At 37.4% G+C, this 23,649-nt stretch overlaps 1 protein-coding gene across 8 annotated transcripts in view; it reads left to right on the forward strand.

Annotated features, from left to right (window-relative positions):
* NOL4 (nucleolar protein 4) overlaps positions 1 to 23,649 on the forward strand; it is a 377,490-nt gene that overhangs the window by 52,910 nt on the left and 300,931 nt on the right. The window contains exon 1 of one of the 8 annotated variants that reach the window (XM_077135664.1): positions 12,890 to 13,043. The exons of the other annotated variants lie outside the window; for them this stretch is intronic. Within the exon in view, the coding sequence (XP_076991779.1) occupies positions 12,957 to 13,043 (87 nt within the window). The 5' untranslated portion in view covers positions 12,890 to 12,956. Of the gene's footprint in view, positions 1 to 12,889; positions 13,044 to 23,649 lie in introns of those variants that run through there. 8 annotated transcript variants of the gene reach the window in all.

The following is a 23,649-nucleotide window of genomic DNA, read 5'->3' on the forward strand; positions in this document are numbered from 1 at the left end:
TATTTAGGTCTTTGATCCATTTTAAGTTAATTTTTGTATATGGTGTGAGGTAGGTTCCAAATTCATTCCTTTGTGTTTAGGTATCCAGTTGTCCCAGCACCATTTGTTGAAAAGACTATTTTTAACCTTTTGAGTTATCTTGGTGTCCTTGTTGCAAATCATTTGACCTTAGATGCATGAGTTTATTAAGGTTCAACTGTATTCTATTGATCTATTTTTCTATCCTTTTGCCATATCATAGTGACTTGATTATTATAGCTCTATAATAAGCTTTGAAAATTGGAAGTGTGGGTCTCCAACTTAGTCCTTTTTTGAGATTGTTTTGGCTATTCTTGGTTCCTTGCAGTTCCATAGGAATTTTAGGATTAGCTTGTCAATTCTGAAAAAAGGTAGATAGAATTTTGATAAGGATTGGGTTGAAAATATAGATCAAATTGGGCAGTATTGTCTTCTTAACAATGTATTCAAATCTATGAATAAATCTATATGGATCTTCTTTAATTTCTTTCAAGAAGAATGTTTTATATTTATCAGTGTAGATGTCTAACACTTCTTTTGTTAAATTTATTCCTAAGTATTTTATTATTTTTGATGCTATTGTATTGTAAATGGAATTCTTAGTTTCATTTTAGGACTCTTCATTCCTAGCAGCAAAGATTTTTTGCCTATTGATCTTGTATTTTGTAGCCTTGCTGAACTTATTAACTACAATGATTTTAACTTTTAAATGGGCTCCTTAGGATTTCTATATGCGAGATTGCATCATATGCAAATAGAGATAGTTTTAGTTCTTTCTTTGTAATCTTCATGCCTTTTATTATCATTGTTTTGCCTAATTGCCCAGTCTACAAGATTTGGTTCAGTGTTGAATAGAAGTGGTGACAGCGGACACCCTTGGGTTTTGCTAAAGCATTAGTGGGGAAGTCTTTCATCATTAAGTGTGATGTTAGCTGTGGGTTTTTTGGAGATGTTCTTTATAAGGTTAGAGAAGCTCCCTTTCTTCCAATTTGGATGAGCATTTTAAACTGAAATTATGTTGGATAATAACATAATATATGATGTATTGCGTTGATTAATTTTCATATATTGAACCAGCTTTGTATTTCTGGAATAAATTGCACATGGCCATGGTATATAATCCTTTATATATACTGCAGGACTCTGCTTGCTAATACATTGTTAAAAATTATTGACTGTCTAGTCATGAGAGATCATGGTCTGTAGTTTTCTTTTTTATGATATTGTTTTGGTATCAGGGTGTTTCCAAACAGCAGCCTTAGAGAATGAATTGGAACGTGGCCCCTCCTAATTTTTGGGAGAGTCTTTTGAAGGGATGGTGCTGATTACTTTTTAAACATTTTGTAGAATTCACCAGTGAAAGTATCTGGTCCTGTACTCTTTGTTGTGTGAAGATTTTTTATTACTAATTCAGTCTCTTGATATATATACATATATATGTGTGTGTGTGTATATATATATATATATATATACATACACACAGACACTACATACATACTTCTATATTCATACATAATCGATATTAGCTATACTCATTTTCTTTTCCTTCTTAAGTAAGTTAAGGTAAATTGCGTAGGAATTTGCTCATTTTCCATTAAGTTATTTTGTTGTTAAACAGCTGTTCATAGAATTCCCTTATAATCCTTTTTTTTAAAAAATCTCTGTAAGTCTGTAGTAATTTCCCCCCCCCTTTTTTTTTTTTTTTACATGAGCAGGCACTGGGAATCGAACCCAGGTCTCCAGCATGTCAGGAAAGAACTCTGCCTGCTGAGCCATGGTGGCCTGCCCTCTTTCATTGCTTTTGGTATTTGAATCTTTTTTTATTGGTCAGTCTGGCTGAAAGTTTGTCAATTATTTATTTATTTGTTAAAGGACCAAGTTTTGGTTTTATTGATTTTCTCTATTGTTTTTGTATACTCTATTTTCTTTATATCCATTGTAGTATTTCTTGTTTCCTTCCTTCTGCTTATTTTGGTTTTCATTTACTGTGTGTTTCTTAGTTTCTTAAGGAGATAGTTAAGGTTATTGATTTGAGATCTTTCTTCTTTATAAATGTAGCATTTACAGATAAAAATTTCCTTCATTGCATTGCTTTCACTGCATCAAATAAGTAATGGTATATTCTGTTTTTGTCTTCATTCTTATAAAAATTTTCTGATTTCCTTTGCAATATCTTCTTCAACTCATTTGTTATTGTGGATTGTGTAGTTTAATTTCCACATACTTGTGAATTCCCCAAATTTTCTTATTGATTTCTAATCATTATATTGTCGTTGGAGGACATAGTCTATGATTCAGTCCTTTTAAATTTCCTGAAACTTGTTTTATAGCCTAGGATGTGGTATATCCAGCGAATGTTCCATGTGCAGTTGAGAAGAATACGTGTTCTGATGTTGTTGATTGGAGTTTTCTATAGATATTTATTAGGTCTAGTTGGTTTTTAATGGTGTTCCAATTGTGTATTTCTTTGCTGACCTTCTGTCTAGTTGTTCTATCCATTATTGAAAATTGGGCATTGAAGTCTCCAGATAATATTTTTAAATTGTCTGTTCCTCCCTTCTTCATTTTCTGTCATTTTTTTCATGACATTTTATTTATACAATAATACGTTTTTATTCATGTATTTTATTTATACAGAAATGCAATGTGGCCACTCTGGAAATCAGTTTCTTTCCCATCCCAGGTTTTGTGGCTTTGCTGCTGGTTGCAGTAATTATTTCAGTGAGGTTTCTGATATGATTCTGTAAAATCTTTATACTGTGTAATGTATGGCCACTGATTGCTTTTTCTGTGATCTTAGTGGTTTCTAATGATAGGACAGCATTTTCCTTAAATGCCTGTAATCATTAAATCCTCCCAGTCTTTGCTGAGGGGTTCTGTTTGCATGTTGGAGACACCTTCAGCTCTCAGTCAGGCTTATACCAACTCATCCTTACACTTCTCGTCCTCTAGAACCTCTAAGTCAACCAGATGTGAGATTTGTGGGCCATCTCAGGTCTGTCCTGAGCATGTGCATAGCACTGCAACTGAGTATAGCCTTCTAGCTTCCCAGGAAATAGAAGCTTTTCAGATCACCTATGGACATCTCATTCCCCAGCTTTTCCTTGTAAACTTTTTGGTTATTCTATTATCTGCCCCAAATGTTATCTACTGCCTGGGGCAGCCATAAAGATAAAGCAAGAACTTGCCTGTAATTATTTTTGACAGTGGCCCCTTAGGAGAACTTAACACTGAATGAGCTCCAAGTCTGGTCAAACATAGCTAGCTTTTTTTTTTTTTTTTTTAACATGGGCAGGCACCGGGAATCAAACCCGGGTTCTCTGGCATGGCAGGCAAGCATTCTTGCCTGCTGAGCCACCGTGGCCCGCCCCATAGATAGCTTTTAAGTGTGGTCGTGCAGGGAACAACCAGTTAGGTAAAACTTTGGAACTCAAACTTAGAAAGAGCACCACCTTTGTTTAGCTCCCTCCCATGGCTGCCCGATCGAACCAGAAATATGGGCTGTTATTTTCAAGGTTACATTAGAGCTGGAAAGCAGGGATGGATCTAGGGCAAGTAAAATACCACCCACTTCACTTTTCTGTGATTCAGCCAAGTTTCTTTCTCATAAACATTCTCTGGGTTATTGCAAGTTTTATCAATTTCCAGAATTAGGCAAAAGTTGATTCTGACAATCAACTTAAAAAGTTTTTAAAATACTTTTATGATGGAGCAGATTTTCAGGGGGGCTTTTCTCTGCCATTTTCACTGATACCACGATTCAATACAGTTGATGATTCCTGACAGAAGTTTTAAGTATTGGTTGTAAAGTTTTATTTTGAAAATTTTTGGTACTTTTTTCCCATCACTTTCATGGAGGAGCAGATTGTCAGAGGCCCTGAGTCTGCTGATGTTGTCATCATCATGCACTGAATATGAATAGTAAAGCTTAAGCTTCCTAACAGATTTTTAGGGTTATTATCCTGAAAGTTTTGTTCTGGACCACGCGAAAGGGGCAAGCAAATTGGTAGGACAGTACTCACAGAGTTAGGCACAGTAATTTCTCAACAATAATTAATTTTTCTGATTGTTACATGATGTTATATTGTTCAGCTATTCTGATTCATTTTATGAGGTCTTGTGTTTCCATGTTTCCCAAGAGATTTTTAAACTTTAATTTAAATAATTAATAAAAATCAGTTGACATTTAAGAAGAGATTACCAAATGAGGAAGCAGTGAGCAATTATTATGATTTCAGTTAAAATAAATATTTAATTAATATTTAAATAGATGAATATATCACCCGAGTTAACAGGATGCTTTAAAAGCTGTAAAAGCACAATCAGACAACATATGGCTCTGCCAAGATTACAGAAAGTAGAACATTGGAACAGCTGTGAATATGGCAAAGACTTGCCTTTCAAGAATTCATAAAACCTTCAAGAAGCTAACGGTCATATGCTGGCACAAATCAAGATATGTGGATGTCCCAGAGTCTAAAAAGATAGGCTCCAAATGCATTTTTTTTAGCATTAATTTGGAACATAAAGGGAGAAAATTATTTTCTATTTTAAAAAGTATATTTCTTTATTTTCGTCTTAAAGATACAAAAATAAAGTAACTATTTTAACTGACTAGAATGACTTGGTTTATTTTAATAAATAAAATTATTTTAATTTTATTTATTGAAATAAATCAATAAAATATTTATTTTAATTGGCCTGAAACTGGAAGGTTTAACACTATACTAATCAACAGAATAATTAACATTAATCTATTGATTTAGTTATCCAAAATATTTTTAGAGCATTTTCTAAATGCATTAAATGTTGAATTGTAGCATTGAAGAGATATAATTATCAAAAACATAACCCCTGCTCTCAAAATTCTCTCAAAGGCTACAAAACCAGGACTGCCCTTTTCTTTCTGGCCCATTCTTCCATTACATTCCTCCAGAATGACAAGTTGAGCCAGAATCATTCTGGGGAGGCGAGCAATTTGCTTTCTTGCTTTTCTACAAGTAAGTCTTAATTTCTGGGTATCATGTTGTGTTTTATCCCAAACGGCTCCAAAGGGCTAAAGGGCACAATTCTGCTTAAAACTAAAGTACAGTGTTCAAAGTCTTAATTTAGGGCTGACTTGAAAAAAGCAGATTGGAGCTCTACCTCAAGTTTCTGAGCTTTATAAGTGACTACATTCAAATATCTATCCAATGAAGTTCTCCTCCTTTGTGGAGGAGGAAGAAAAGGAATATGTAGGGGGATTACTAGAAGGATGGTAACTTTTCCTTCACTCTAAGCTCAGTGTTTCCCCTCTTTGGTTTTCTCTGTTAATGCAGTTGGACTTAACAGACAAAACTATGGTCAGTTAGGTATTGGGCTATCCCTTTTTGAAGGATGACAGCAGTGAGGTATTCTAGAAGTCCTGCATGTCTGCCACCCTGATATCTTTTGATTGATACTTTGAATTTTGTGGCAGTAAATGAGATAGGTAGTATAACTATTGTTTCAAAGTCTCTAAAGCAGTTCAGACTATGCCATTAATTAATTACAGATCTATTCTTTATTCTAAGATGAAGCTTTGTCTCGTGTTATTTCTTGAACCAATCTAGCATACCAAACTGTTAAACAATTAGTACTATGTTCTCTTTCCGCCCAAACAGTCTTTCCTTACAACAAAAAATAGTAGAGGGTTTGGGATCTTTGGACATTAGAATGAAGCCAAGGAGACCTAAATCTATGTCAATATTTAGTATCGTAAATCAAGGAAATTTGTTCTGTGATTGCCTAGAGATCCAATATTCTTGAATGGAACCAATAATGGATGAATGTTAAAGTGCAATTACAGGGAACTTTTTTTTGGTGAATGGACAAGAAAAAGGTTAACCATCTATTCTGTAGAATTAAACTGTTCTTTCCTCAGTGGCATGAACTATCAGCTAAAAATGCTGAATGATATCCCCTTGCTTATAAAAATTGTATATGATTTATAGTAAGCTGAATATTTACTGGTAGAACACTGCATGAATGTACAGTAGTTATATATTTAGAGTCCATTCAGAGTACCCAGTATAGGGTTCATCCTATTCAATTATAGAGAAATTGTAATAAGCTTGGAATATATACTTCTTAAGTATGTAGATTCCCATCTTCTTTCTAAAGGCCATTTGTAAGACATAGGGATTGTTATTGTTGCATGTATCGGTAACATGTAACTAGAATATACCTCTAGTATATTCTACTGAGAATTTTCAGTCTCTTGTAAATGGGTAGACCAGTATTATTCAATAGAAATGCAATATAAATCACATATGTAATTTAAAATTTGTTGACTATATGTATATAGGTATACACACATAAATACTTCATGTAAAATTCTATGTTAGAAAATGTTGGAGCATTAAGTCAAAGATATGTTTTCAGCTTTAAGGAGTTTTCTAGTCAATATGAGAGAGAAAATATATATTCTTGAAGTAACATTGGAACAATGATAAAGTAATATATTAATCAAAGTATGATGGATGACATCAGATTGTATATTTTCACACTCAACAGACTGAGACCTTTGATTCTGGAAGGAAGGTCAGGGTTGAGAGTGGCATGATAAAATGTGGTTTGGATGACTAATAACTCAAGTATTTTCTATATCATAATAAAGCTATGTTTTAAAAATTTCTGTTGATTGCATAATACCCAACAGAGGAAACATTTGGTTTTGATGTAAAATGGTTATGATTCTTATTTTTCCATCTGGCCTTGACATTTCCCCTTTATGGTTTACTCAGTACCTGATAAAGTAATCTGTTCAATGGTTTCAAAATAGTTGAATAAGTTGGGATATTAGCTAGACATGTTTCAAGAATAATATCCATTTCAGTTGTTACAGAGATGACAGGCTATATCATCAGTGCTAATTGACATTGTCATATTAGGCTGTAGGTTAACAATCTTGGAGATTGTCTTTTATTTAGTATGTAGAGTACACATTTTAAATCAAATTTGTAATTGTTAAAAGTTCATTTTACTTTAATATTTTATGAGTAAGATTAAAATGTTACAAATTAGAACATCTTGCTTCTTTTGTTCAACAAAAATATTTGAGTACTGTGGTCAACATTTTGACCCCCAAAGATGTCCACATCCTAATTCTCAGAACTTGTGAATTTGTTAACTTCCATGGCAAAATAGACTTTGAAGATGTGGTTAAGCTTAGGATCTTGAGCTGGGAAGATTACTTGCATCATCCAAGTGGGCCTATGCAAACAAAAGGGAAATATGACAACATAAGCAAAGATTGGGTTCATGCAACGAAGATGGAAGAAGAGGCCATAAGCCAAGAAGTGTGGATAAGAGGTAAGGAAATGATTCTCCTTCAGAGCCTCCAGAAGTAATTGTGGGATCTCCAGAAAGGATCTGGAGAAAGCTGGAGTTGGGGGGAAGCAGAAGGAGTAGCATGTACAAAGACAATGAAAGAGAGGGAATAGATGTTTAAGAAAGAAGAATTGTTTGGCTGAAGTATGAAATGAGTCAGGGAGTATTATGAGAGAAAAGGTTAAATATTTCACAGGGTTATGTGATGAATAACATAACCATGGATGGTTTGGTATTTCATATTGAGGAGTATGCATTTTAATCAAGTGCATATTATGTAAAAGAATTAGTAAAATGTACTTTATCATATTGAAGAAGTTCCCACAGATTTCTAGTTTCCTTGGAGTTTTTTTTTTTTTTTTAAATCAGGAATGGATGTTGGATTTTATCAAACTGTGTCATTGAGGTGAACATTCAGTCTTTCATTTTTAGTTTGTTAATATGATGAATGACATGGATTGATTTCTTAATGTTAAATCAACCTTACATTCTTATGATAAACCTCCCCAGGGTTTACATCTTTTTATTCTATACTATTTGCGAATTTAAATATAAACTGTAGTGCTTATAAGCAGCAAAGTGTAGTGCTTATAAGCTAGTGATGTCTTGATTTTTAAATCTAATATCTGCCTTTCAATTAGGTGTTTATTATAACATTTATGTTTAGTGTGGTTAGTTAAATCCATCATCTTGCTGTTTATTTATCCAATCTATTCTTTGTCATTAATGTTATAACATTTTGTCATCTTCTTTTGAGCTTATTAGCTATAATTTTTATTTTAGCTGTTGCTTTAAGGTTTATAGAATACAGTTTTAACTTATCAAAGTTAATAAACTTTTTAAATGTTTGTATTTTTATACCACTTATATAGTAGAACCTCACAGCAATACACTTTTAATTCCCTCCTCCTGGTCTTTATGCTATTGTTGCCATATCTTTTTCCTATACATATGTGATAAATCCCGTAATACATTGTTATTATTTTTATTCAAATAGTTCATTATCTTTAAAGACACTTAAATAATAAGAAAAGAATCTTATATATTCCCCATGTGGTTACCATTTCTGCACCTCTTCATTCATTTTATATCCATTTTGTATCCATTTTCTCATCTGAGTTCATTTCCTTCTGCCTGAAGGACATTAATTTTTCTTGTAGTACAGATCTGTTAGTAATGAATTCTTTCAACTTCTGTGTATCTAAAAATGTCTTTATTTGGTTTCACTTTTGAAAGATATTCTGATTATAAATATATTTCTATCTATTTTAAGATCTCATTATTTTCTGTTTGCCTTGATTTTTAATACTCTTTTTTCTAACACTTTGGGTATTTTTAGATTAATTCACTTTTTAATTCACATTTCCCCTTTAAAAATGTGGAATTTATGCACCAATTTTAACTTAGAGTTTGCTCTTTAAATTTAACCATGCGTACTTATTAAATTCTATATCTCAACCTTCCTCCCAATCATTTGATTCCTCCTACATCTTGGTGGGTGACAATTTATTGTCATCCAGGGGTTAGTTTAGTCTTTTTTTTTCCTTTTGAACCCAAGAATAGATTATCATTTCTTTTATATATTTATATTTTAATGAATTATTTATAACAAAATATTATTTATTGTTATTTTGTAGATCTTATTTTAGATTCACTATAAAATTCAACAGTTTCTTTCCCCATTTCATTTTCTTGTCTGTTGGGTTTTCATTTAGGAGTTATTTTTCTGTTTTCCTGACATTAGTCCTTTCAAAGTTCCTTTTATTAAGTTCTGTGGGGGGCTATGCTTCTTAATTTTTTAACTGAAAATATTTTTATTTAGCCCTGTTATTTTAACTTTTTATGCCCACTTCTTTAAAAGGTAATTTTATCTTCATTATTCCATTACACCTCCTTTTGAGAAATATTTTGTCAGTCCTATTGCCACCCCTTTGTGGAAGATCTGTCTCCTTTTCCCCAGCAGTCTTTAAATTTTTCTCTTTATTTTTTCTTTGGCATTGTTCAGATTTACTACAATATGCCTAAGTGGGGATTTTAAAATAATTTCCTTCTTTGTACATAATATAGAGTCTAAATTTCTGAATTCATGGCTTTTAACAGTTGTGAGAAATTCTCTGTCACTAATGCTTTGAAAGAGAGGGAAAGGAATGACATAAAAATGACTAGGTCGCATTATAAAATAACACTTTAAAAATATAAAGATAGGAAGTAAGAACTCAACTGTTTCAATAATGATTTCGATATAATTGAAAAAATTATTAGTGAACTGAAAGCTGGATGTTAAGATGTTAACCAAAATACAGCCATTTTTATGTCATTCCTGTCCTTCTAATTCCTTGCACTCTTCCATAAATCAGCTTAATTTGCCAATATCCACACCTTAGTCTCTTGTTCCCACCCCTTTCCTCCAATACCCGGAGGGCACATGTTCCCTATACAGGCAGTTGCTCCCAGTTCAGCTTCAGTGTTTGGGCCCTTGAGGATTTCCCATACTTATGTTTGAACTTCACAATACATTTAAAACCTTTCTTATATTTCATCTTGAAGCTAATTATAATGTACTGGGGAAGGGAATGCTTTTCAGACTATTTCATCTGCCAATACTACTTGAAAAGGTTGTCAGATTTTTATTTTAAAAAATTAGTTTAAGCTACTATGAGAAGAATGAATTGGAGGGTAAATATGAAACAGGTAGAACATTAAACAAGTTGAATAAGTAATCTACGCAAGAGATATAGTTAAATATCCATAGACTGAGAAATGTTTAATCTGGGTCTGTGGGTGTTATAAGAAATCAAAGATAACTTATTTTAAAGGTTAAGGGAAAATTCTATATCAAGTATTCCATATTAGAGTTAAAGCTTGATTGTGACAAATTTATGAGCTTTAATTGTTGCATTTGTGAACATTTAGCATATGGTGTTCATATGAGGTACCTCTGATAATGGGACTTTGGGGGAATGGAGTAGACAAATTTTTGTGTCATCTATGTTCTGTAAAAGATAAACATCTTTGAATTCTCTGCTCTCCTCTGACAGAGACTGTTTACTTATTTCGGATCCAAGTGCAAAAGCTCTCTTAAACTGGCATGTACTGTTGAAGAGGGAATTACAAGTTGTCTATTATCGTCATCTTTTTATTGTTTTATTAATGCCCTTGTATCAAATATTTTAACTCTACCTTAAGTTTAATAGTTAGCTCTAAGAAATTTTGAAGTGATACAAGCACATACACATGCTTATTTGTATATTAAAACATAAAAGATCATCTGAATGAGGATTTTGTTATTAGAGCTATGCTTAAAAATTCAAACTGGATTGTTACCTGAATAAGCATTAATTTTAGATACATCCTGATGTTTTTGCACTTAAATACTCAACTTTCCAAATATGATTTTTTTCCTAAAGAATTTCATTTCAAATGTGATACAGTAAGATGAGAGTAATAAAGTAATAAATCATCTTCCAAATTGCCAACTATTTCTACACTGGCAGAAATCTTTCTCCTCCTTCAAGATATTACCCATGCCCTGAAATCCCAAATTTGCTCCTTTCACCCCCACATTCCATAAAGGGAAATGCATATTTCCTATTGGGAGATCGCTCTGTATACATAATCATAGAATATAAGTGGGCTGATGGTACCTCAGTTATGTCCTCATCTCACAGGAGAAGGTTCACAGAGAACCCCACATTCCAGCGTTTGGAAGTTTAACTGAATGGGAAGCTAAGTGGAAAAGCTTTAGCCTTCTGGTCTGCTTCTCTGCCATTTGAAAGGCTAACTAAGCTGCTCACTCTTCATATATTTCAGATGGCATTTGAAGCTCCCAGCTGACCTAGCATGCTTTCAGCTGGGTCTCAGTGCTTGAATATGCAAGTGCTAGACCACTTTCTTCAAAGCACAATATATATTGGGCTATTACAATATAAAATATAGAATTAGAAATGCTTACTAAAGTTTTCAAAATGAATACTTATCTGATCATTTAATATTGGTGGACACTAGAGTTGAAACTAGAAAAAATAGAAATATATTGAGATAATTTAAAGAACCTAGAAACAGATATGATATATGCAATACATAATTTTTACAAATAATTGATGTCTCTTGATAATAAGACCAGAGATGATTTTTATCTTCCTTCTACTTTTCTGTACTTAAAAATTTCTTAGAGCCAACTATTAAACTGAATTCTGTTTGGCAAATGCTTTTTGTTTGTCTTTGCATTTTCTCTAGCTAGAGATTATCTTTGTCATAGGTGCTAGGTAACCAAGAATTATTAACAATACACTGATTTATAAAGCATCTTTAAAAATGTTTCAAAAATCAATTATATATATATTCATAAACATCTATTCTTTTGAATTCAGTTTCAGAATTTTGAGGATTTTTGAAAAACTATAATAAAAGCTTTTATTGTAAACATTCCTGGTTACAGCAATAAAATGTCAGTTGTTACTCAAGGTAAGGACAGATCTATCCTGTGTACTATAGAAAACTGCCCTCAAAATTTCAGGTGAAGAATGGACAGTAGTTTCTTTTGGCTTTTTTCTTTGTCAATAGCTAGACAATAGTGTTTTTCTTTCTGAATCGTGGCGCCTTCTGATGTATTTGGAAGCAAGGCAGCAGTCCCTACTGACTTAGCTGCCAGCAGAGAGAGCCTTCTCCACCTGTGCTCCTTTTGCTACAGTAAATAAACACATGATCCAACTCTTTTAGGCTCTGAGCAAAATCAGTTACTGAATGCAATTTTCAATCATCCTTGAGAAACGCCTCTACTGGTCACCCTGGCTGGGGCAGCAGGACCTGGCTGGCTGGGACCAGCCCCCGCATCCTGTCTCCTGCAGGTCCTGTGAGAAGTGCGCATTCTCCCTGCATATGCGGCCAGCCTTTTCCTGAGTGGCCCCGGAGGCCTCTGACCTCTCCCTCCGCAAATGCTAGTCAACGGCAAAGGAAAGGGAGAGGGCTCGACGTCATAGTCTTTGGAGATAACTCTAGGTGGGGGCAGGGGGTGGCATGTGTGTGGCCGAGTGGGCGTGCAGAGCGTCTAGGGAAGAGAGTGAGCGTAGGAAGTGGGGGGGCCCCTCCAGTGAGGCAGCCGCGACCCTCGTCACAGCAGGAATGAATTTGGGTGGGGAAAGCTTCTCCACTGGGCTCTCGGACCCTCTGGCCATCACATACAGAGGTGTGGCTGCGCCTCATAGGCTCTATACCCAAGGAGCCAGAACGAGGTGGCGGCGGTCCAGCAACCCAGCCAGCTCCAGGTGCCCAGAGAGGAGTAGAGGGCGGAGCGGCTGAACCTGGTTTCGGGGCTATTGTGTCCAGCCCTGGTCGCCTGCTCCTCCGTGTGCTCCATCCCCGCTTGCGGAGCCCTCGGATATCATTCAGGGTACTGGGGGTGGAGGACACCAGAGGGAAAAAAGCCTTGGCCTTCCTTCCCCAGCCGTTACCAAGGCAACTGTGATGTTAGCTGTGGATGGTGAAGAGGCAGAACCCAGCCTCTCCCTGGAACCTGGAGCCCGGAGCTGGGAACGCGGAGCGCCAAGCCTGTGTGACTGGAAAACCAGCCGAGATAGAGCCGGAGGTCCATGGACGATTGCAGAGACCCAGGCTTGCAAGTAGAGGGCGTCTTTCTCACCCCCACGCCTTCCAGTGTTGCCATGGAGACCACTAGGGTAACAACACCTGTAATGCTTTCGCGACTCAAGTAGCAGAATCAGCAACCTGAGCCCTCTTGTGCCCCAGCAGTCTCCTCCAGAAGCTCAAACCAAGCAGCTGCTACTGCTTGCTTTCCACAAACAGGAAACGAGAGGGCAGACGTCTAAAACCCGCCTAGAATTCCTGCATTATATCTCTCTTTATTTAGCTTTCCACCCAGAAATTTACCTCTAAGCATCCTTCGTAATGCATGATCCAAAGGATGAAAAAGAAGCTTCCTTTGAACTGTCTGCCACACCTTTTATGTTAACAAGTAGCTGGTTTAATTCTACAGAACACCGTCCTGGACCAAATCTAATTATCAAACGAACAAGTTTTGGTGTTCATTTTCTTTCCTTAAAAAAAAGTTTGTATTACATCAAATACTTGAAATAATTATTTTTTTTTATTGATAGGACATGGATATTTATAGGAATGTCTTCTTGCTGAGCAGCACCCCTGCAATTAACCATTTTGTTGACAAATAAATGGAATAATGTTGTGTGGAAATATCTAGGGCATGTGGTAGAAATAAAATGGGTTGTTCAGAACTTCCCTTCCTCTTTTATTTCCTGTTCTGTATCCCAACACAGTGCTAAAATTCCCATTTTTCTGGGCTGTATTCCACTGATGTTTGATATCAGATTTTGGCTTTGCAAGAGAAGGGTCAGTTAGCATGACTGCCTTTGAATTCAGGGTAGGGGGTGGGGGTAGGTAAATACTGAGAATATTTAAGCAGCTCAGGTTCAAGATTTAGTGCATGGTTGCACATTTACTGACTAGGGATATGAATGCACTGAGTTAGAAGGACCTTCCCTGATTACAGAGCCAAGTTGAGGCATCTGTGATCTTGATCCTGGCAGGTTCTGTGAACTGCTGTTGGTCACACCCTTGTCTCATATTTCTTTCCTTGAAACATGAGAGTATGTATATAGTAAAGCTTACATTCTTTGAAAGCACACCTGGTAGCTTTTGCCAGTGATAAACATGAGCTTCCTTACATAGTTCTGAAAGTTTTAATAGGCCGTCTTTTTCAACAAACTTTAAAACTATTTCTAGAAAATCTCGACAATGCAAGTTAACTGTTCCTCTCCTGAAGCTGATAGGTGGAATAATTCATTTCATTGTGTCACAGTTTTTCTGTCACAGGTTTTCAAAGCCACTATAAGAGATTTTGATATGCCCCAAGTCCTATGTGAAGATTTGAATTTGAAGTGGTGCGAAGGTAGTTCAGTGGTAGAATTCTCACCTGCCATGTGAGATACCCAGGTTTGAGTCCAGGCCTATGCATTCCCCCGCAAAAATAGTAAACAAACAAAAATTCAACAAATGGTGCTGAATAACGGGGTAATCACATGGAAAAAGAATGAAATGTGACCCCGCCATATAGCATTCAAAAAAAAAATGTATGAATTTGAACCAGGTGTATCTTTGATGTCCTGTTACATTTGATTGATGCTTCCCTCAAAGGTCACCAGGGCTTCCTGAACATGAAATCTAATGTTCCTTCTTGCATTTGTTATCCTATTTAAGCTTGCCTAAGAGTTTGACTCTTTGATCTAAATGCTCACTTTCCTTAAAAATCTTCCATCTTCTCCTGGACCCATTGTTAATTGGACTTTTTGAAATGTTGTTTTAGTTAAGATGTGGCTCAAATGAATGAGAGTATGGCGTAATCCACTTCATGGGAGCCTTATAGAGAGAAAGCCATTGGGGGAGCTAGAAGGCAGAACTAAGCAGAATCTGGAAAAGAAATGAGAGGACCCAAGGCAGGAATACAAGACAAGGAATCCAGAGACAGCCAGCTGCCAGCACCAGATTTTACATACTTAGGAGAGAAAGTATTACTTTTGTTGATGCTTTGATTTTGGACTTCTCCTGGTCTCAACACCATAAGCCAGTAATTCCCATTGTTGAAGCCAACTGACCCATTGTGTGGTATTTGTCATAGTAATCCAGTAAACTAAGATACACACCGAACTGTGTTTCTCCCCAATACTTGTTCTTCTGACTGTATTTCACATCTCAATTAATGACTTTACTATATCTCTAATGTTTTGGTTTGCTAATCCTGCTGGAATGCAATATACCAGAAACGGATTTGCTTTTATGAAGGAAATTTACTGTTAGATGTTTACAGTTCTAAAGCTATAAAAGTGGCCAAACTAAGACTCCAGAGAAAGATACCATGACTCAAGAAAGAGCCAATGATGTTTGGGGTTTCTTTGTCAACAGGGAATACACCTGTTGATGTCTGCTAGTTTTCTCTCCTAACTTCTTCAGATGGCTTCCCCAGGGAGGTTTTCTTTCTGCATCTCCAAGTTTCTCTGTCTTTATCAACTCTGAAGATTTTTTTTCCAAAATGGATCCCTTTCAAAGGGCTCCAGTATGTGACCCACCTTGAATGGGTAGAGAAACAACTACCTTGGAGACCACCTAATCAGAAGGTCCCACCTGCAATTGGGTGGGTCACATCTCCAGGGAAACAATTTAACCAAAAAGATCTCACTCAAGAATATTGAATCATGATTAAGGAACATGGTTTTTCTGAGGTACACAACAGTTTTGAACCAGCACACCCAACTGCCAAAGATAAGAAACATAAGAACCATTTATTAATTGATTCATTCATTCAGGTTATTTGTTGGTATCTAACCTGTGCCAAGGAAACCCAGGTTACTCTGTCATGAAGCTTAATTCTAGTAGGAAATACAGATTAATAAGTTTACAAATAATGAAACCAAGTTTTTGATAAAATATACAGAACCGAGTAGCACTATATGATAAAGAATAAGTTGGGAGGAATTCTTCAGATAGGATAGTCAAAGAAAATCTCTGGATTAAGTTGAGCTGAAAGATGAGTAGAAGCCAGACATTTAAGTTGCTGGAGAAAGAATGGCTCAAACAGTCACAAAGATCCTGTGATGGAAAAAAGCTTGTGGTGTTCCAGGAACTGACAGAAAAGTCAAGTCAGTGTTCATGGTGAGAAGAGGTTAAGTGGAGTGCAGTGAGGGTGGAGAGGGAGACAGAACAGATTGTACAGAATTTCATGGGACCTGGTAAGTTTGAATTAAATTTTTTTTAAATTTATGTTTGTATATGTTTCATTATCATCACAATCAACTTTTTTTTCCTTTTTGTGAAGAATGAACTATACACAAAAAAGCAATAAATTTCAAAGCACATCACAACAATTAGTTGTAGAACAGATTTCAGAGTTTGGCATAGGTTACAATTCTACAACTTTAGGTTTTTATTTCTAGTTGTTCTAAGATACTGGAGATGAAATGAAATATCATTATAATGATTCAGCAATCATACTTGGTTGTTAAGCCCTACCTTCTCTGTATAATGCCACCATCACCTTTCATCTTTCTCCCACTTTTTAAGGGTATTTGGGCTATGCCCACTGTAACATTTTCATGTTGGAAGGGGCTGTCAATAATATTGGGTAGAGTGATGGAACTAGTTGGTATTCTGGAGAGGCTGGCCCCTCTGCATATTAGTACTTATCTGGTCCAGGGACCAATCAGGAGGGTGTAGGTTTCTGAAATGTTACCCTAGTGCATGGAACTTTAGTAGAATCTTATATAATGCCATATATATGTATATATATATACATACATATATATACACACACACACACATATATATGTATATATATGGCATTTTGGGGGGGAGGGGGTACATGGTCCAGGAATTGAACCCGAGTCTCCAGCATGGAAGACACGCATTCTACCAATGAACCACCTGTGCATCCTATAATGCCCTGTATTTAAGATTATGTGTAACTGAAGTTTGCATAAGAGTGACCTCCAGAGTAGCATCTTAACTCTATTTGATCCTCTCTCAGCCACTAATACCTCATTTGTTACACTTCTTTTCCCCCTTTTGGTTAGGATGGCATTGTTGATCCCAAGGAGTCAGGGCCAGACTCTCCCCTGGGAGTCATTTCCCGTACTACAGAGAGCCTTTTACCCCTGCATGTTATGCCCCGCATAAGTGGGAGTGCAATAATTTCACTTGCAAAGTTGGATTTAGAGAGAGACCACATCTGAACAACAAAAGTGGTCCTCTGAAAGTAACTCTTACGCATACCTATAGGTAGGCTAAGCATCTCCACTATATATATAAGCTTCACAAGAGCCAGCCTCAAGATCAAAGGCTTGGCCTATTGATATGGGTATCCCTAATGTTTGACACAGTATCAGGGCTTTCCCCAGTGGTAAGGTTTAATAGTTCCATATTTTTTCTCCCATCCCTCAAGGAACTTTGCCAATACTTTTTGATTATTTGCTTAATATACTTTGGGATGTATCCAGGCATTACATTAAGCTATACAGGATTAAAGGCCCTCATTCTTATTCTGAGTTCCCTGTGTTTGGATTGTTTAAATGACCTATCCAGACAGGTTGAGTTAGATTATGTGCTAAAGAAACTTTAAGTTCTGGACAAAATAAACCTTTCTTCCTTTGGTCTCAAGAGTAGATGAGGTTCTAAAATATCGGCAATGTCTTCCTTACCCTTGTATTCTGAATTACCTTAATCCCAATCTGATCAGCTTCATTCTTATCTCTAAATACATATATAAAATAGCCTCTCAAAATCCAGAAATAACATTTCCCATTTCAAACTAGATTTGACTGCTATAAGAGCTTATAATCTAGGCCCCTGTTTTCTTATATGTATTTTCTAAATGAGACCATACAATAGTTGTTCTTTTGTTTGTGGCTCATTTTGCCTCACCGTATGTCCCACAGGTTCATTCAGTGTTGCATGCCTCACAATTTTGTTTCTTTTTGTAGCAGCACAATATTTGATCACATGTATACACTGTCATTTGCCAATCTACTTCTCAGTCAGTGCTTCCTTTAGCCATGTCCATTCATTGGGTATCATGTATATTGTCCACAGTCAACAGTCCATCAGCATTTTCAATTTTAGATAATTTCACTGTCCCCAAGAGAAAGGTAGCCAATAAACACACCCTCGCGAAATAGAAAATCTAAACCTTCCCCTAACTCTTGTCCCTCGCCCCATTATGGACCCCTGGTATTGCTGTGGTACTGTGATGTTTTCCAATTAAACATAGCCCATAGCATGCAATAGCAGTTTTCTCCCTATACCCTGAAATTATATACTCTTTGTACATGATCCATACCTTTGCAGTACTTCATACAAGAACTTTTTTTATATTTGTAGTGTTAATGGGTAGGATACATGAGTCTATACAACCCCTTTCAACAATGTTCACCTTCAATATGGTAATATTACTTATGGTCCTACTGGTGAACCACCTTCACTTCTGTTTATTCCCTTCCATTTAAGTTCAACCTCAGTAGCCAACTGTTCACCTTTCTCAAGCTTCTGTATATCTCTAGGTTCCCTATATTCTATACTGTAAACTTCTCATTTTATCTTTACTGTGGTCTTTAAAGTAGACTCATACAGTACCTATCCTTTTGTTTCTAGCTTATTTCACTCAGCATTATATCCTCAAAACTCATCCTTCTTTTCATGTGGTTCAGGACATCATTTCGTCTTATTGCTGCATGATATTCCATTATATGCATATACCACATTTTATTAATCCACTAGTCTATTGATGGGCCCTTGGATTGTTTCCATCTTTTGGCAATTGTGAATAGTACTGCATGAACATCGGTGTGCAATCTCTGTTTGCAACACTGCTTTCAGCTCTTCTGGGTATATACTGAGTAATGGTATTGCCGAGTCATGGGTCAACTTGATATTTAGTTTTCTGAGGAACCACCAGAATGTCTGCTATATCAGCTGTATTATTATACATTCCCACCAGCAGTGCATACCCCACCCAATTTCTCCACATCCTTTCCAACATTTGTAATTTCCTGTTTATTTACTAGCAGCCATTCTTATACATGTGAGTTAGTTATCTCATTGTAGTCTTGATCTGCATTTCCCCTACAGCTAATGAGAATGACCATCTCTTCATGTGTTTTTTAGCTATCTGTATTTGCTCATCAGAAAAATGTCTATTCATTTCTTTATCCCACTTTATAAATGGGTTGCTTGTTCTTTTGTTGTTGAGTTGTATGATTTCTTTATGTATACAGGATATCAAACCTTTATCTGATGTGTGATTTCCAAACATTTTCTCCCATTGAGTTGGCTGCCTCTTCACCCTTTTGACAAAATCTTTTGAGACACAAAAGCATTTGATTTTGATTTGAGGTGTTCCCTTTTATTTATTTTTTTCTTTATTTGCTTGTGCTTTGGGTGTAAAGTTTAGGAAGCTACCTCCTATGACTAAGTCTTGAAGATGTTTCTCTATATTTTCTTCTAGGTGCTTTAAGGTACTGATTCTTACATTTACGTGTTTGATCCAATTTGATTTTATTTTTATATAGGGTCTAAGGTAAGGGTCTTCTTTCATTCTTCTGACTATTGATATCCAGTTCTTCCATGCCCATTTATTGAAAAGACTATTTTATCCCAGTTCAGTGGATTTGGGGGCCTTTTTAAGATCAGTTTACCACGGATTTGATTGTCTGTTTCTGCACTCTCGATTCCATTGCATTGGTCAATACTTCGATCTTTGGGCCAGTACCATGCTATTTTGAGCACTGTAGCTTTATAATAAGTTTTAAAATTGGGGAGTGTTAATCCTCCCACTTCATTCTTCTTTTTTAGGATGCTTTTAGCTATTCTGGATCTGCTTCCCTTCCAGATGACTTTGGTAACTGGCTTTTCCAAGTCTTCAAGGTAGGTTGTTAGAATTTGGAATGGTATTGCATTGAAATCTGTAGATCAGTTTGGGTAGAACTGATATCTTAACTACATTTAACTTCCTCAGGGGTTAAGGTAATGACCCCCCTCTCACGTTTCTGATTTTGTTTATTTGTGTTCTCGCTCTCTTTTTTTCTTTGTCAACCTTATTAGTGGCCCATCGATTTTATTGATTTTTTTCTCTTGAGCAACAGAGATGAATATATATCCTGGTGTTTTGGGGTGTAATGACCTATATATATCTGTTAGAGCTAATTCATTTATCAAACTGTTTAAGTTCTCTATTTCCTTGTTGCATCCCTGTCCGGTTGCTCTGTTTACAGAGGACAGTGTTATGTCGAAGTCTCCTACTATTAAAGTTGAAACATCTGTCGCTCCCTTCAGTTTTGCCAGTGTTTGTTTCATGTACTTTGGGAGCATGATTGGGAGCATAAGCGTTTATGATTGTCATTTCTTCTTGGTGAATTGTCCCTTTTATTAATATGTAGTGTCCTTCTTTTTCTCTTATGATGTCCTTACATTTAAAGTCTATTTTATCTGATATTGGTATAGCTATTCCTACTTTCTTTTGGTTACAGCTTGCATGGAACCTCTTTTCCATCCTTTCACTTTAGATCTATTTGTATCCTTGTGTCTAAGATTAGTCTCTTCTAAGAGCATATGGCTGGGTTATATTTCTTAACCCATTTTGCCGATCTGTATCTTTTAATTGGTAGGTTTAATCTGTTAACATTCAAAGTTATTACTGTACAGGCATTTCTTGAATCCACCATCTTATCCTTTGGATTTGTGTGTGTGTGTATGTGTGCTGTATGGTGGGGATCACATTTCATTCTTTTTCCTTGTGAGTGTCCTGTTATTGCAGCACCATTTGTTAAACTTTTTTGTTTTTTTGGTTTTTGTTTGTTCTTTTGGGGGGGGGGGGAAGTGCAGAGGCTGAGAATTGAACCTAGGTCTCTCATGGCAGGTGAAAATTATCCTTTGGATTTGTCAGATCTATTTGTTCTTTTCCCTCTTGTTATCCTTTAGGTTACCCTTACTGGTACTCTTCAATAATGTGCCCCCTCCAGACATCCCTCTCCTGTCTTTTCTTTTCAGCCTGCTGAACTCCCTTTAGTATTTCTTGTAGAGCTGGTCTTTTATTGACATATTCTCTCAACCCTTGATCATCTGTGAAAATTTTAATCCCTCTCTCCCTCAGTTTTGAAGGATGGTTTGACAGGGTACAGAATTCTTGGCTGGAAGTCTTTCTCTTTCAGGATCCTAAATATATCATAGCACTGCCTTCTTACCTCCATAGTGCCAGTTGAGTAGTCCGAAATAAGTCTCATGTGGTTTCCCTCATATATAGTAGATTATTTTTCTCTTGTTGCTTTCAGATTTTCTGCTTCTCTCAAACATCTGACAGACTGATTAGTATGTTTCTTGGGATAGGCCTATTTGGATTTATTCTATTTGGAATTTGTTGGGTTTCTTTGATTTACATATATATGTCTTTTACTTTTACGTAGCTCTTACTTTTCTCTTCTGCTTCTGGGACACTGATAATTCTCATATTTATGCACTTTGTTTTGCCCAGCATTTCCTTGAGATCCAATTCAAATTTTTCCATCTTTTTTGTCATTTGTTCTTTTGTATGATCAAAATCAGTTGTCCTGTCCTCTAATTCACTAATTCTTTCTTTTGCCTCTTCAAATCTGTTGTGAGTCTGTAGTATATTTTAAATTTGGTCTACAGCAACTTTAATCTCTGTGATATCTGGTATTTTTCTGTTTATTCTTTCAAATTCCTCTTTATGCTCTTTGAGTGTCTTCTTGATCTCCTTTATGCCATTAACCATCCCACTGATTTTATTTAATAACATTATATGAACATTTTTGATTAGTTGTTCCAAAGTCTGTAACTTCTCCAGTGTCTTAATTTGGTCATTTGACTGGGCTATATCTCTCTGCATCTTCATATGGTTAGTAATCATCTGTTGTCTTCATGGGATGTAAATACTTTGATAGGATTACTTTAGATGTTGATATCCTCTAACAGTCTTAAACTTTGTATTCGCAGGATGGGCATGGAGCAGGATGGGGGGCATGGGGTAGGACACAACAGTGTGGTGACAGGTTGTGGTGTAGGCATATGCACAGGTCAGGGACTCTACGCTGGTGCATGCGGGCATGAGGTGTTGGTCCCAGGGTTGTGGACGTGAGGTACGGGAGCCGTGGGGGTGAGTTGAAGCTCAGGCAGGCCTTGGAGCATCGGAGCAGGGTGTGGTGTTGGGGACACAGAGGTAGGTTGTGGCAGGATGCAGATATGGGGCTGAGCAGATGTGCTGGCACTAGTATGTGGGCAAGATGTGGATGGGCACGTGGAGTGTGTGGGTCGTGGGTGTCAGGTTGTGGGGTACAGGGCGCAGAAGTCAGGGCACAGGGAGGTTGGAGCACAGGCGTGTCCTTGCACAAGGGGAGGGGACCGGGGTGCCAGGGTGCAGATGCATAAATGTGTCGAAGCAGGGCACTGGTCATGGAGGTTGTGCGATGTGTCTCAGGGGTGGGCAATGATGGGCAGGTGGGACCCTCATGTGGGTCCGCAGGTGCAGGGGTGGGGTATGGTAGGAGTGCCTGATTGCACAGGATGGAGGCTATGTGAATAAAATGTGCCAAGAGCACCTTCCAGGTGTGGGAGAAGGGCACTTGTTCTATGGGATGGGGCAAGGGTGTGCACATGAGTAATGCTGGGTGGGGTGGTATCAGGGGTCAAGAGGTCCATGCACGGATATGTGGGTGCCTGGCAGGGAGGATGTGGCTGTGCCAGAGCATAGATCTGGAGGCAGGGCCCTGATGTGCATGGGTCTGGGGTCAGGGCTTTGGTATGCCTGGGTCTGGAGGGTGATCCCGGTATGCACATGTGCAGAGTTCAGGGGCATCAGGGTGGGACTGTGCCTGCGTGGACTGGGGTTGGCTGGGGCCCAGATGCACAGGTCAGCACTTGCCCAAAGCTGAGGTGGCGTGGAGTGAGTGGGCACATGTGCGTGCACACATCTAGGGGGCTGGTTCCTGATGTGCTTGTGTGCTGTGCTCAGGGGTGCCCGGCTGGGCTGGGTGTGGGTATGAAGGTGAGTGGCTGCAGCCCAGATGCACAGGTGATTGCCTGCAGGGGTCAGGGTTGGGAGGTGAGGATTGAGGGGTTGGCGGTGGGTATGCAGGTCTCAGGAGGGACAGGCGAGCCTGTGCACTTACGCAGGCTAGGTGGGTTGAGTGAGACAGGCTTGCATGTATGCATGGGGCAGGGCTATGGGCAGGGATGTGCAGAGAGGAGGGTTGGGGCTTGGTGCTTGGAACAGAGTGAGGAGGGGGTGGGTGATGGGATTTGGGTAGCAGGGGTTGGGGCAGGGAGGGCGGCTCAAATAAGGGTAGAAATTTCCTTGAATGAGGCTTGGTTTACTTCCTTATCTCTGTCTCCCCTTCTCCCTATCTGTCTCCTCTTCTCCCTGTTTGCATACTCCTAACCACTATGGGCTCTGTCTGGATGTCGACTTGGTAGGCTGCCCTTTTCAGATGGTGGTCTCTGGTTCTCTGTATCCCAATTCTTCAGCTTTTTCAACCAGGGCTTCCCTATGGTGTAGAAGACTCTCCCAGGTCACCCCCACCCTGGAATCACTCCTAATTCCCTTTCTGTCCCTGTTCTAGCTGTTCTTTGGAGTAAAGGTGAACTTGACTTATCCTATTTTGCCATCATTTTCTTCCTTCCTTTTTAATGTAGGCATTTAGGGGTACAAATTTTACCTCTAAGCACTGCCTTCATTGCCGCCCATAAGTTTTG

The sequence above is a fragment of the Tamandua tetradactyla genome, chromosome 18 (assembly GCF_023851605.1).
Source record: "Tamandua tetradactyla isolate mTamTet1 chromosome 18, mTamTet1.pri, whole genome shotgun sequence".
Lineage (NCBI taxonomy): Eukaryota > Metazoa > Chordata > Mammalia > Pilosa > Myrmecophagidae > Tamandua > Tamandua tetradactyla.